The 13,884-nt window shown below is 37.8% G+C and overlaps 1 protein-coding gene across 1 annotated transcript; it reads right to left on the bottom strand.

The window, feature by feature from the left end:
• Positions 1 to 5,687: 5,687 nt before the first annotated feature.
• Positions 5,688 to 12,707, bottom strand: LOC137969908 (uncharacterized). Its single transcript, XM_068816315.1, has 5 exons — positions 12,539 to 12,707; positions 12,277 to 12,417; positions 11,214 to 11,275; positions 8,179 to 10,507; positions 5,688 to 7,583 (listed from the first exon to the last, which is right to left on the bottom strand). The coding sequence occupies exons 1-5, from the start codon at positions 12,684 to 12,686 to the stop codon at positions 7,276 to 7,278; spliced, it is 2,988 nt and encodes a 995-aa protein (XP_068672416.1). The 5' UTR covers positions 12,687 to 12,707; the 3' UTR covers positions 5,688 to 7,275.
• Positions 12,708 to 13,884: the final 1,177 nt, after the last annotated feature.

The raw sequence follows: 13,884 nt of genomic DNA, 5'->3' as shown, positions 1-13,884 counted from the left end.
AGAGCGGGCCAAGCGAGAAGAAGAAACATCCAAAGAAACCATGTTCATTCGAGAGTGTTCCATTCACCCAGACCTGTACCTTGTCTTGGCGAACGACCGTCAGCTCCAACAGATTACCCAGTTTTGTACGAATCCCAATGAGTTCTGTGTCTTTGGAATCGATCCTACTTTCAATATATTTGACAAGAACATTAGTCTCACCGTAACCACCTATCGTAATCTAAGATTGGAGAATACAAGTACAAATAAGCCACCAGTTTTCATAGGCCCTCTTTTGATGCACCAACGCAAAGACTGGAAGACTTATTCGAAGTTCGCACATGCTTTAATTACTCAGAAGCCACAGCTTGAGGGAATATTAGCATGCGGCACTGACGGAGAAAGGGCGCTGATCGATGGCTTCAACAGAAACCTCCACTTTGCAATATTCCTTAGGTGTTTTCTCCACTTCAAAGATAACATTAAAAGGGAACTTACAGGCCGAGGCTTAGAGGAAAGTGTCCGGAAGCAATACATGCAGGAGATATTTGGGAAGCAAGAAGGAAATGTGAAATACTTCGGGCTTGTTGATTGCAATACTGAAGAAGAATTTGATGTCAAACTAGAAAGTTTGAAAGAAAAATGGGAAGAAAGAGAAAACAACGCAGATTCGTCGTTTTACAGTTGGTTTCTAAAAGAAAAGGTATGAATTTTAATTACTTACACACATTTATCGATCCAGGCGCGTAGCGTCCTATACGCAAATACGCACGTGCGTACTTGAAGTGATCAGAAAATTTTGAGATTTTAAGCAATTGTTTCTATTTTTAACCTTTTACTTGTACGCAACCAAGATTTCCTTATGAAAACACCACTTTCATTAAATTCTAAAAACTAAATTAACAAAAGCTATACTATGTTCTCACGTAGTTTTGCATCGACTTTTCTTACACTAAACAATGCAGTGTTGTTTGGTCAGCGTGCAACAAAAAGGCGAAGTTGCAAAGGAGCGACGTTCCGAGAACGTTGTTGACAATTCAAGTCACGCTAGCACAACCAAAACAACGTTTTGTTTGCGCCAAGTTTGCTCAAAATAAGGGCAAGACGCTTTGTTCTTTGCTTGTATTAACACAACTATTTCGAACAAGAAATAAAGAACGCAGTATTTTTCGCTTAGTTTACTTAGGTTTCTAGATCATATGTACTTGTGCGTACTTGAAAAAATGACCACGCTACGCGCCTGCGATCACTGCATGAAATGTCCAATATACGGGGGTATAATAAAGCCTTATACATCACGTATACGGAGAGATATACTGATGTAGAAGGATTAATATGTATAAGGACTGTATAAGTATCAGTATACTGTTATAGCTTACACACATGTGTACTGCAAATTATACTTACCAGTACACAATGTGTAAGGTTACTTATACAATCAGATCAAAATACTTTGAATGAAAAGTTTAACTTGATCTTTTTAAAGAATACGATACTCCTAACCCCTCAAAGTTACCTAACGCAATAGTTTCTGCAAAATTGCTGACAACGTCGGCATGACTCAAGTGTATACTGCTGATTATACATTACCGTATACAAAGTATAAGAACATCTTATACACTAAGTATTTCGTACACTAAGCATAAGGATATACCGTATACTATGGGTAGTTTTTTTCCGTACACTTAGTATAAGGAGGTCGTATACACCATATAGTTGTTAGGTATGCAAAGAATATATAAGGATAGTACAAGGACATCGTATTCCACACTTAAGTGTAGCTTTTCCGCATAGTAAGTATAAAGACATCATATACTTCATCTTCTTATTACTTACATAAAGTATAAGGACATCGTATATTACAAGTATAGTTATTCCGTACACTTAGTATAAGGACGTCGTATACTGAATGATATTATTCCGTACGCTACGTATAAAGACTCCCTAGGCATAATCCACATCCGCAAACCAAGTTATTTATCAGTTGGGCCATTTGACCCAGGTTAGTCATCTGTGGCAGTTAAATATATACTTAAATGATAATTTGTCATCACAAAAAAAAAAAAAAAACCCGGTACATTCCTGACATCTCACCGACCTACGTGGTGGCGCAACTCACCAATTTCGCAAAGCTTGAGAGAGGAATGCTCCTAGGATCAGTTGCATGGGAGGAATAGCACCGGGCCCAAACCCATTTAACGCTGCCGCGTATTTGATGCAAACCTTGGAACCCTCAGAAGAGGCCTCTTACCGATCTTATTGGGAGATTATCTTATAAGATCTATTTATTTACACCGACTAGTGGTTTTCCATCATTGTGGTTACCGCTGGTAATCCGAAAGCAACAGCGCATGCTTAGCGAGTTATTGTTATTCTAATGTTATTTTTCTTCTACGTTAATAAGAAATCGGCTACGATGCGTGACGACGACCTAGCTAGGAGATGCCGAGTTTCTGCCACAAATATTGCGAGACCATTTGCTTTTTTAGCCTGTTACTTCAAGCGATAATCGGAGGCGAAAGAAAAGCGAAACAAAATCGAAATTAACTCTGGCTGGTTGATGACGATAATAAACACGCATTGGCTCATAATATAACATTCGCTCACAACCCTGGGCTTGCTAAAAATGCTTTGTTTGTTGAAAGTTTGACTGAATAGCCTCATGCCACTGGAGGCACGGCCCCAGGAGACCGCCAAACAGTAGACCTACTCAATTACTTACTTTATTGCACACCTTTGCTACCATTTGCATTTGATATGCATTTAACGGGAAAGTGAAATTCTGCCAGTTAAAGTTTGATTTGAAAGGGATAGACTAACATATTGTTAGACTGTTGTGGTTTCGCTCTTTTAAACCCAGACATTTCCATTGTAATAAATATCGAACAACCTCTTGCGAATTCATCAAATTGCGACCCATTTGCCGATTATATAGCGCACACAGCATTTCGGATGTCATATACAATCTGTCGTTATTGCCTTTGACCGAAAGTATTGAAAGGCTATTTCCAGATAAAAACAAAAACAAAAATTCAGTCAATTAGTTATGTCAATTGAGGCGGTTTGTTTAGCTGGTCAGTTCGGTCATTTGTGCCCGGCATAGTAAATCGAACAGTCGGAAATCGAACTCAATCGAAATCAATCAGTGGATTGAGTTCGATTGAGTTCGGCAATCGAGCGAAATCGAACACTGAGAGAGTTCGATTTCCGAACCAATCGAACTCAATCCATTAGTTTGAGAACCATTAGCTCGACAACCGCACCCAACGGATTGAGTCTGATTGTGTTCGGTGAGTAAATTGGTTTGAACAAATCTCGTGAAGTCTGACCGCTCGTGCTGTTACTGTACCCAAGCTCCGGTAAACCTTTGTAAACATGCAACGCAAGCGCATTGAAAAGAGGTTTTCCTAATCCTTTTTTTAATGATTCTTCAGTAAGAAAAATAAACGGTCCACGACAGTAAAAAGAACAGAATACAAGAAAGCCATCGTTGTTGCCGTGTTTTTTCGTATTCCGGGATTATTCGGCCTTTATCACTGTAAGCTGACTTGTAATTGGAAAACGACAATATGAAGTGCTACTTTCATGGAAAAGTGGAATCCTTTTTGAAACTTTTGAGATACAGTAAACACCTGCATATAACAACCTATATTTTTCCAAGTTAGCCTAAATAGATTGTTATAAAAATGGCATTTACAGTTGTTTTAGGCTATCTAAGTTCTTAAATTGGTTCTTGTTTCCACAAAAGATATCTACTCTATCAAAAGTTCCGCATACTTAGAGTAATAACCACAAAGCAAAACTACAGCTTATTTCGTTCTTTAAATGTATGTCCACAATGTTGTAGACATGAAATCATAGTATAAAACGGTAACATCTAAAATGTATGGGCTTGCGAAGCCTGAAGGACTATTTGCAATCAAACAATGGACCAAATCGGCTAAGGTCCGGCTCAGACCCCGTACTTCACATGAGCCGAATCGAATTCATTGAATTAAGTTCATGTGAAGTAAGGAGTCTGAATCAATTTAGAACGGCCGGTCTAATTCGGATCGGCTAAGCAGTTTTACCCCGCCTGGCTTAGCCGTGAATTACGGTCGTGGAGCGGCTTTGATCCAGACCCCGTACTTCACATGAGCTGACTCAAATGCAGAAATTATTACAACTTTGCAATTTTCTTCAGTCATAGTATGCTTCTGTGAATTAATTTCGGCGAAATTAAGTTCGGCGTCCGAATCATTTCAACCGCGATTAATTAATTTGGTTCGGTCTAAATTCGAATTCGATTCGACTCATGTGAAGTACGGCGTCTCAACGGGGCCTAACTCAACCTTGTACCCAAGACAAATCTACCGGGGTTAAGATTGTTTGTGTATGCTATTTACTGGGTTGCCAGTACGGCAATCCCAGTCGGAAAGTGAGTGGCATTTGTTGGGTGTTTTTTTTTCTTTTTCCGTGTCGATAAAAGTCTTCCCTGTCACTCCCCTGCTAAGTGGTGTCTTTTTGCATAGAACCTTCTGCTCGTATTTTCTTAGGATAGAGAGGGAAGTGGAAATGCGTAGATTTCTCTGGTGGACACAGTAGAATGATTAACTTAACCTGCAATGGCGTCGAAAGTTATGTAACGCGAATGGCGTTTTAGTGGATCTTTAAACAAAATATACCCTTTTGGAGCTCAATAATGGAAAGTCAGTTGGATAAACTAGGCAGGTGGTGAAAAACCAACACCAGGAATCTCAAAAGCGACGAGTAATGGACTTCGACAACAATCTATCGCCCGTCGAGCCGAAATCAAAGTGAGCTGTATTTCTAAAATAATGTTTTACCAAGTGTGCTGTTATGTAGAACACTGAAACCGAAATGGAAAATTCTCTGATAACTTATGGGTTCAACAAAGACAGAGAACGAATCGAACACCTTACGTGGATCTGTGATCAACTCGTCACATTCTTCAGGTAAAAAAAATAATTGGAAATGTGACAGCCAAGAATTATTTGAAAGAAAGCTTGTCGTGTATTTTGTGCTTCATTATTCAATGAAAAGGTTCTCCATGTAAACGGTTTGACCCTGAAATTTAGTTTGTTGCAATATTGCGCATATTTGACACGACTGAGTTTCTTCTCTTCCCGCACGTAATGAAATAGAAGGGGTTTTTGCCTCTAATAGCAAATATGTTGTTTGTTTCAAAAAATTGTTCCCTGGAAAATGTGGCCTTTATGAATTCATTATGTTTTATGATATGCGAGCTTAACTGGATAGCTTTTATGCAATAGTAAAGCATTTTCTTGTCAAAATGAGGTTAGCGTCTTTCTGGTGTGTTAACTGAATTAAATCGTGAGTTTGTATTTGCCGTCTGCCGCGTAACCTTGATTTCCACTCTCAAAATTACCTTCAGAACCTACTTTTTGCGTAGAATAAGCTCTTAGAATGATGTTCTTGTTTTGCATAAAGCAAGCCAACAAAATCTGTACCTTGCTGACTTTGCATTTGTTAGCGTTAATAGTATTTTCGGTCCGATGCTTCTGTTTTATTAGGGGTATATTGTTTTGGTCTCCCATCCAGATACTAATCCCGTCGAACAGCGTTAACTTCAGTGAACTTTGGTATTACAAAGCTGTCAGATGCTCAGAGGGCACGCTTAAACTTGTGGTGAAAAGAAGTTGTGAGGGAACTTGAAAATTATCAACATGTCAGCCCAGAAGCCAATGTTTCTCGCTTCTCTTTTATTTGTTATTCTTCAGAGACTGGAATGCTGTAGTTCAATACCACACAATTCTAATTTTCTGTAACGTACCACAGGCAACCCAGTGTATGCTTCACGGAAGCATCTCCTTGCATTATAATGTAGCATTCATATTTTAATGATATGGAAATACCTGGAAGTTCCATTCCCAAGGGTCTGAATTGGGTACAACATTGAGTTAGCTGACTAGGTCAATAGACCACTTCGGAAAATACCATAATATTCTTTGTTTGTCCCCCTAAATTTTGCATAAGCATTGTTTCCACTTTCTCTTGGGACTTACAATGGTCCCACGAGAAAACAAAAACAATGCTTATTCAAAATTTGGGGGTCAAACAAAGAGTATTATTGTATTTTCCGAAGTGGCCTATAGAGGCCACAATTCTCAAAATTGACATGACAAATCAAAGTCGCTGTTCCGGTCGCATGAAATTTCATGGTCATTTTCTAACATAAAAACCTTTTTCATTTTTTGGGATAAAAAGGTTCTTTTGTAAGCCTAGGAGGTTCTTATATGCAGGGGTTTGCTGTATTGTGGGTTCAGTTGTGTCACCATGACTACCCCATTTGTATATTTACCAGGTAACAATTAAGGCGGAAATAGCCGCTTATAACCATAAACCATTTTTTTTCTTAATCCCAGCCTGCCCAATCAATGAAAATCAATATTAAGAGGAAGATTAAAGTGACTTGACTATGGACTTTCGTCAATTTTTATCGATCATAAATAATTGGCTGCCAATTACAATTGATCAATAGATATCAATAGCAATTAAGAGATCTTCAATTGTGACTATCGATTTTCAGCCATTAATAAGACAAATTTATATAAATCGATTGATGATTATCGATTATATCGATTTTATAGTGTAGTAATCGATGACTTATTATCATTGGTTGGGTATGCCGGGCTTAATATATATCTTGCAATAACCGGTTCTTGATAACAAAGAAATCTAGTGTTATGCAATGGTTAATGCAGTATTGTATAACAGAACAGTCAGAGATGCTCTGCTAAATAAGTCTTATGAAGCAAAATATTTCTACAGTATGAACAACATTAGCAAAAAAAAAGCTAACTAAAAACCAGAAAAAAATCTGGCAATCATTGGGTATCTATTGTCACTGACAATTTAAAATCCAGTGGAGTACTTCACAGCTAAGGTTATGGGCAAGGAGAAGGGGAAGGGGAAAGATAATAAAAATAATAAGGTATAATGAGAACCATTTTAGGATGCCCAGCAGCCTACCAAAATCATTAACAAAAACATGCAATAATTGTAAAGCCTATTTGGATGTTAAGACAATTTTTTCTTATTTTATACTTTCACCTTTAGTTTTTGCAAATGAGTGATACATATAATTACAGTATATCTAAAGAATTATTTGTGGATTACTTTCTGTTGAGCTCTAGTATTTCACAAGTAATGAAAATAAAACCCACGTATATGGCATTTGTGAAAGTCTTCAAATTGCATGAGTGCAACCAAGATTTCTTTGAAAACCCTTGGGATTTAATGAAGAAAATACAAAGGCATTACTAACCAAATCCTTCACAAGTGTGACTTAACATTAAGAGGAACTACTACAACAATGTTTTCTTTACCATTAGGAGTTCTTAAGTTATAATTTAACTCAGCTACAACACAAACACTATCAATTCTTGAGACAGGAATGAAAGCTGCCACTGATTCAGCTTCAAATGAGGGCAGACACACTTGAATTGGTAAACCAAAATAAAACCTTGCATGTGGATGAACTTTATACCAGTGAACACAAGCAAAGGTGTATGGGAGGTCCAAAGTTGCACCATTAGAGGACTGGACAGTCACAGTGTGTTTGAAGAAGTATTGTATAATCCCTGCAAAAGAAAGAAAAAATATTGGTATGGTAGGTACATTATTTTGATAAGAACTAATAGGCTACACTGTATCATTTTCTAGTTTGGTTTCCCTTACAAATCACTTTTGTGCCAATGAATTACATGTATTTATAACAGTTCTAAAAAAGAGAAATGAGCCTATCTACCTGGACTTTCAAAACTGTATTTTTTCACAATTAATATGACTTAAATTTACTGATGTGATAGTACTGTCAATAATGGTCACAAACCTGCAAGTTTATGACTTTGTTACTTCAACAGTGAAAAAAAAAAACCTATTTAGAATATATTATAATGACACTGTTTGTGCATTTCTTCACCTTTAATCAAAAGTAAACTACACTGTAACAATATTCCCAATCCAAAGGTTCAAAAGAAAATAAACTAAACAATATAAAAGTAAACGTAAAATCAAAACAAACAAAAAGAACATGCACTTTGATATGATAAAGGTTCAAGAATAAACGAAATAATTCAGAAACCTTCTTTGATAGGTTTTCAATCATACTTTTATTGTACAAAGCATGCAAGACTAGAGAGCAGTATAATACCTTCACTTATCACAGAAACCCACCTGGCCTTAGATCTTCTGAAGTTGTGTCTAATCCACTGGAACCATACCATCGAGCCATTATACAAGCAGATCGTTCACTTCGTGAATACCGGGAGTCAAGTTTCTGATCGTACAGCTGCAGCTGAGAGAACTGGCAACACAATTTGGGAACATAAACAATACAGTCTTCTTTATGCAGAAAAGTGTACATTTTTGTCAAGGATTCAACTTCACTATCACTCATGTAAATTTCCTTGACTGGAGACGACACTCGAATGAAATGGTTGTCAAGGAAAGACAAATGAAAAAGGTCTGTTCCAGTACTAGCTTTAAGCTGGATACTCTTTCTGTACTCATCTGGCGTCATTGCCTTCTTCTTTGTCATTGCCAATGAGCCGCTGTCTACAGACACTAACATCTCTTTAAATCCAACAAACTCAATTGGCCAAGACATGTTCCTTACTTGCTGCCGCTCAATAAATTTTCTCATAAGTTGCACTTCAATCTGGTGGTTGTTCACATGCATAGCACCCAAAATGCCATTGTAACGTTCAAACGAAAAACACCAGAAGCCATAGACAGGACCAAAGTCAAGAATGCATTCACATAAATGGCAATGAAGATGCATGTTTGGCGTCACAACAGATGTACCATACAAGTCTTCAACAGTTCTGCAAAACTTGACGAGGAGCTCATCTGCAAGTTTTACTTCAGAAGTGTTGATAACTGTTGAACACAGTATGTGACAAGCCTTCACAAATAATTTCCAGCATTGGAGATGTCTATCTGGTAAAACGTCCTTTAGAGCAAAGGTTGAAAATACCAATGCCCAGTTCTTAAACTGGTCAGCAGTAAAGCCTTTAAAGCTGGATGCAATCTTTGATGGAATTCTTCCAATACTAGAAGGAACTTTGAGCTTGTTTACTCGCTTTTGAAGCACTTTAAAGTCTTTTTCATCCAGCAAGTTTAACTCTTTCCACACCTTAAGCATTTTTCTTGTTGTGCCCAGCATCAAGTTGTGCATAGGATCAATGACAACAAAAGAAATAAAATCAAAATATGGAAGGTAAATCAAGGATGAGAATCGCACACCATAGGCACTCTCCTTTGTGTCACGTCCTTTCTTTGATGTTACTGTGTTTCGTACCCTCCATACATGCTCTCTATGCTCAGTGTTAGTACGCAAATTCCAGCTATCTCGATCGAATCCTGAGAAATCTTGTTTCTCTCCAAATGATCTTCTATGAAACTCCTTGGTACACTTGTTGCAACCTTTTCTTGCAGAGAATCCTAAGAAACCACAAAGTTTGCGAGATGCAGGAATGTCACAGCTGACACAAAGTACAGCTAGCTGACAAAATTTGGGTCCAGTTGAGGGGCAATCCAACCAAACGCCATCCCAGAAGTCCAATAGCTCATTCACCAGAGGGTCCAAAAATGGATTCACATCTCTGCTTGGTTCGTGTGGGCCAGGAATAATCCCTACAACGGCAATGTTTTCTTCTTTATTTCTTTCCTGTGGTGGCAAGTTCAGAAAACTTAAATAAATCACCCCAACACTGTATACAGAATCCTTGTATGGCTGAAACCAATCAAGATTCAACATACATCCGAAAGTGTTAGGGGCATCAAAGAAAGGCTCTCCTTTTCCATTCTTGAAATTTTTCCAGACCCTTCCATCATACACATCTCCAAGAAGGTTGATATCCCGAGGGTGCTTTTTATACTGCTCACATTTATCAGCAAATCCAGGCCGTTTAAGGAATTCTTGAAGGGTTTTCTTCACTGAACGGTAGCAGAAAACCCTCTTTGCTTTTAAAGTCAGCTCTCCATGTTTTGAACGTGTAGTTTTAAATAGAGATGCTCCACATGGTTTTCTCTGAGCTCTTTGTGGATGGCGTGGAAACTCTACAAAACTGCAACGCTCACCCTTCTTTCTTCCATTTACCAGAGTACGTACACATTCCTCAGGTTTGTAACATGAACTGCACTTTGGACAAACAATGAACTTTTCAAAGTCATCCCTATTTACTCCTAAAACGTTCCTTACCATATACAGTGACTTAGGCAGCAGGTCTGATATTTGTTTGAGTTTACTACAATGAAGCAACCTTGAGAAAAGTTCCAGCAGCCTTTTCAAAAAACAAAACAAAGTGCTCACTGCAGCATCTGGTAAGTTATGCATGATTTTCCAAGTCATAATGAAAATAATTACAAGTTTGATGAGTGAAGTGCTCAATAAAGATGATTTCTTGGATAGCACAGACTCATTCTCATTAGCAGCATTATCCTCATCAGATGACGTCATCAGGTTTTCAAACTGCAATTCTGCCTCATCATCAGTTTCTTCCTGGGACAAATGTTCAATAAAAGATGTTCAATAACTAAACTAGAAACTAAAAAATGCATAATTTATGACCCAAATATTTTGCTGTCCTTAATTAATATTTAACTTGGGCCAGGGTCTGAAATTAATTTTCTTCTTTAAAAGAAACCAAATGGTGACTAACCAAACAATTTTAGGTTGCCAGACTAATTTTGGTTGACAAATTTTACCCTTGTTTTATTTTTTTCATCCACATTCAAATAGCAACGTTCGGATCTTGACAAAAATAATTATTATGAGCGTGACTTCAGTCACGTTAGACACCATTTTTTTCTTCTACACTGTACACTATGTTTTTATCCAAACCAGCTATACTTCTATTGAGGTAAGTTCGAATCATTCTCAATTCATACTGTAGCTTCCATAATACATACAAGGGCATACACTGTACATATATTCTCCACATACAAATTTTGTGACTGGTTTTGCATTGACTTGATGAGTTAAAAGGAAATGCACTCAAGTCAAACATCAGCAGCCAATCACAATAATTTACATAGTAAATTAAAGCTATACTTAAAGCCAAACTGTAACCAGAGCTAAAAATCAAAAGGGCAAAATTGACTTTGGATGTATCAACTATTGCAGCTGTGCAAGAACCATCAATATATGAAACACCCTTCTTTAAAATCAATCAATAAAGAAATAAGTAAATGTAAGGTTGACTTACATAAAAGTCTTCCACACTGTCTGTTGACTCGGCAGCAGAATTACAATCATCCACTGACACATCTAACATAAAAATTAATAAATAGGACATAAATTCTCATATTCTAGTCAAATAATTTTGAGTGAACAAGAGGGACCAAATGTTTTGATTCCGGAGTCGCCATCTCACATGCACTCAACCTTCCGTTATTACTAGCAAAAAATTATTATAAGCACTTATACATACACCGCAGATAATAATTTTATTCAGATATTAAAGCTTTGACAATCAATGAAACTCAGATGACAATCAATGCTCACCCATATCAAAGAATACAATGATGTTGATAATTGGTGAATAATTTAATTTGTTATTTTTTGTGATTTCGATGGTCATTGATTATTGAACGCCATCCTCAATTGATTAAATCATTCAAAGAATAAAATCGATTCTGCAATTGATTGCGACTTTAAGTCCATCAAATTGTTTCACTGCTTTCAGTTTTTATAATTTCAACAAGTAGCAGTGGCACTTCCAAGACTTTTCAGTTTGGGGGTGCAGGGATGGCGCAGTGGTGAGAGCACTCGTCTCCCACCAATGTGGCCCTGGTTCCATTCCTAGAGTCATGCGTTTAGTTTGTTGGTTCTCTACTCTGCACCAAGAGGTTTTCTCCGGGTACTCTCGTTTCCCCTATCCCCCCCCCCCCCCCCCCAAAAAAAAAGGAACAAAAAATTAATTTCAGTTTATGGTATCCTCAATTAGTGCTCCAGCACTAAAACAACTAGACACCTAAAGTTCCTTTCCTTTACTTTCCAGAGACAGTAACTTTCTTGTATGTTTTTGTTTACCAGGCAATGTATCAGGCAAAATTAATGAATGAAACCAATACATGCAATCGAAAAGATGAATATAAATAATTTTAATCTTTTTCCATCAGTCTGACTAGTGAAAACCCTCAGCTGCAGTACCAAAATATACTCTCTACATGGTAATTCTAATTACTTTCATTGTCTACCTGCATGATAATTCATGTATACTTAGAAAGCAGAAAACTCAAGCTTATATATGCTGATGAAAAGCTTACCGAGGTCTTCTGGATTTTCAGTGGAGAGCCCAGCAAATTTTGCAGGGGATTCAGGGTATTCATCACTTGAATAGTGAAATTCCAGGTCACTTGAATCAGAATGGCAATCGATATCTTGCCTTTGCAATACATTGGGTGTATCTATAAGCGAAAAATAAGCTTAATGTTAAATCTGGTTAAATACAGCCGCAGCTTTTATAGATGGGAGAGCAGATCAAACACAAACAACACTTTGTTGATCAATATAAGACATGCGCTTTACCTGTTATCACTGTTGTCTTCCTTCGTTTGTGTGCATTGTAAGTCCGGATTGAGACTAAACGATCACAATGTTCGCACAATCGCTTTTTCGTTGTCGAACTATGTGCACTTTTATCATTCGCGGGAGACTTGTTACATGTAGGAGCCATTAATCACTTTTCTAAGTTACACTGTAGATGACATCGAGAAGAAAAGTTGGAATAAACAGAGGTAGAGAGGCCTGGCTACATAGCTGAAGCGGCAGCTTTGAATGATGGGCTTGTGGCGGGAAATCAATGGTATTACGGATTTATCACGAAACCGTATTTTTCAGTTAAGCGTGCTCCTATCGTAGTCTTGTTTGATTTCGCAAACATGTCTCAAACTTTCAGCTCGTTAAACCGCGGTAGAGCTAGCAATTTTTATTCAGCGCCTTCAACTCCGACCTGTTCGAGCAGTTCGAGTTCGAGAGCAAGTTCTATTAACAACAGATTGAATCGATCTTCGTCAAGTTCTGCTAACCGGTCTAGCGACTCTACTCCATTGTCCTCACGAGAGAACCGGGAAACGATGCAACAAGTAATCGCTGGTCTTGCAGCCTGCCAAAGAACCGTAGAGGAACTTCTACAGTCCGTGAAAAGTTCAAACGAGCGGATCGAAAAGCTGACAGACAAAGTAAATGCCCTTGACGACAAAGTGAAGACTTTATCACGCACCGATCTGGAAGACGCTGATGAGTCTAGCAGTGGTAATGGACGCGCGAAAAAGAGAAAGAGGCCTAAATCATCTCTTGTCGTTCAAGTAAGTATACTTGTTATCGTAATGAATGGCTCAGTAACTTCGAAACACCGGAAACCGGTGTTGGGTCACGCTGCACGCAATCATTCTCATTGATTCCAACTTAGATCGTTCCAACTTAAAATGAAAGGTTTACCGCTAAGCCGACATGATCGCGTCGTTGAGTAAAAATGGTAAATGATTACATTTTCAAGGCTTTAGGGCTAAAATCTGTTTTAGATCTTAAAACGTAAGTTAAAAATTCAAATCTGTGATCCTTTGGCGTTGTTACCCAGGTGAGAAATTTTTTTTGATTAAAAATGCAGCTGACACTTTTGTTATGGAAGCACAGCCTAAATCTTGGTTTCCATAAGATCGCAAACGATCGCGGATTGCAGATCTCAAAAGATTGCAAAGAACGTTTTCATATGATCGCAAACAATCGCAAAGCAAAGTTTTTATTGCACATTTTAGTCGGAGGAAATATAGAGAGCTTAGGCGCGCGATGATGGCAACCGGAAGTCAACTGTTTTGCTGCTTAACTTGTCTTCACACCACCTCATTTCTATTGTTAAGTATTTTTTGACTAGT

Source organism: Montipora foliosa, chromosome 9 (assembly GCF_036669935.1).
Source record: "Montipora foliosa isolate CH-2021 chromosome 9, ASM3666993v2, whole genome shotgun sequence".
In the NCBI taxonomy this organism is placed as follows: domain Eukaryota; kingdom Metazoa; phylum Cnidaria; class Anthozoa; order Scleractinia; family Acroporidae; genus Montipora; species Montipora foliosa.
The sequence above is the reverse complement of the archived record's forward strand: the minus strand, read 5'-3'. Positions and strand labels throughout refer to the sequence as shown.

Coding starts and splice junctions, on each gene's coding strand:
- LOC137969908 (XM_068816315.1), bottom strand. CDS start 12,686: ATGGCTCCTACATGTAACAAGTCTCCCGCGAATGATAAAAGTGCACAT. Junction 10,508..11,213: donor ACAGTGTGGAAGACTTTTAT/GTAAGTCAACCT, acceptor CATTTGTCCCAG/GAAGAAACTGATGATGAGGC. Junction 7,584..8,178: donor TTCAGAAGATCTAAGGCCAG/GTGGGTTTCTGT, acceptor TTTCTTTTGCAG/GGATTATACAATACTTCTTC.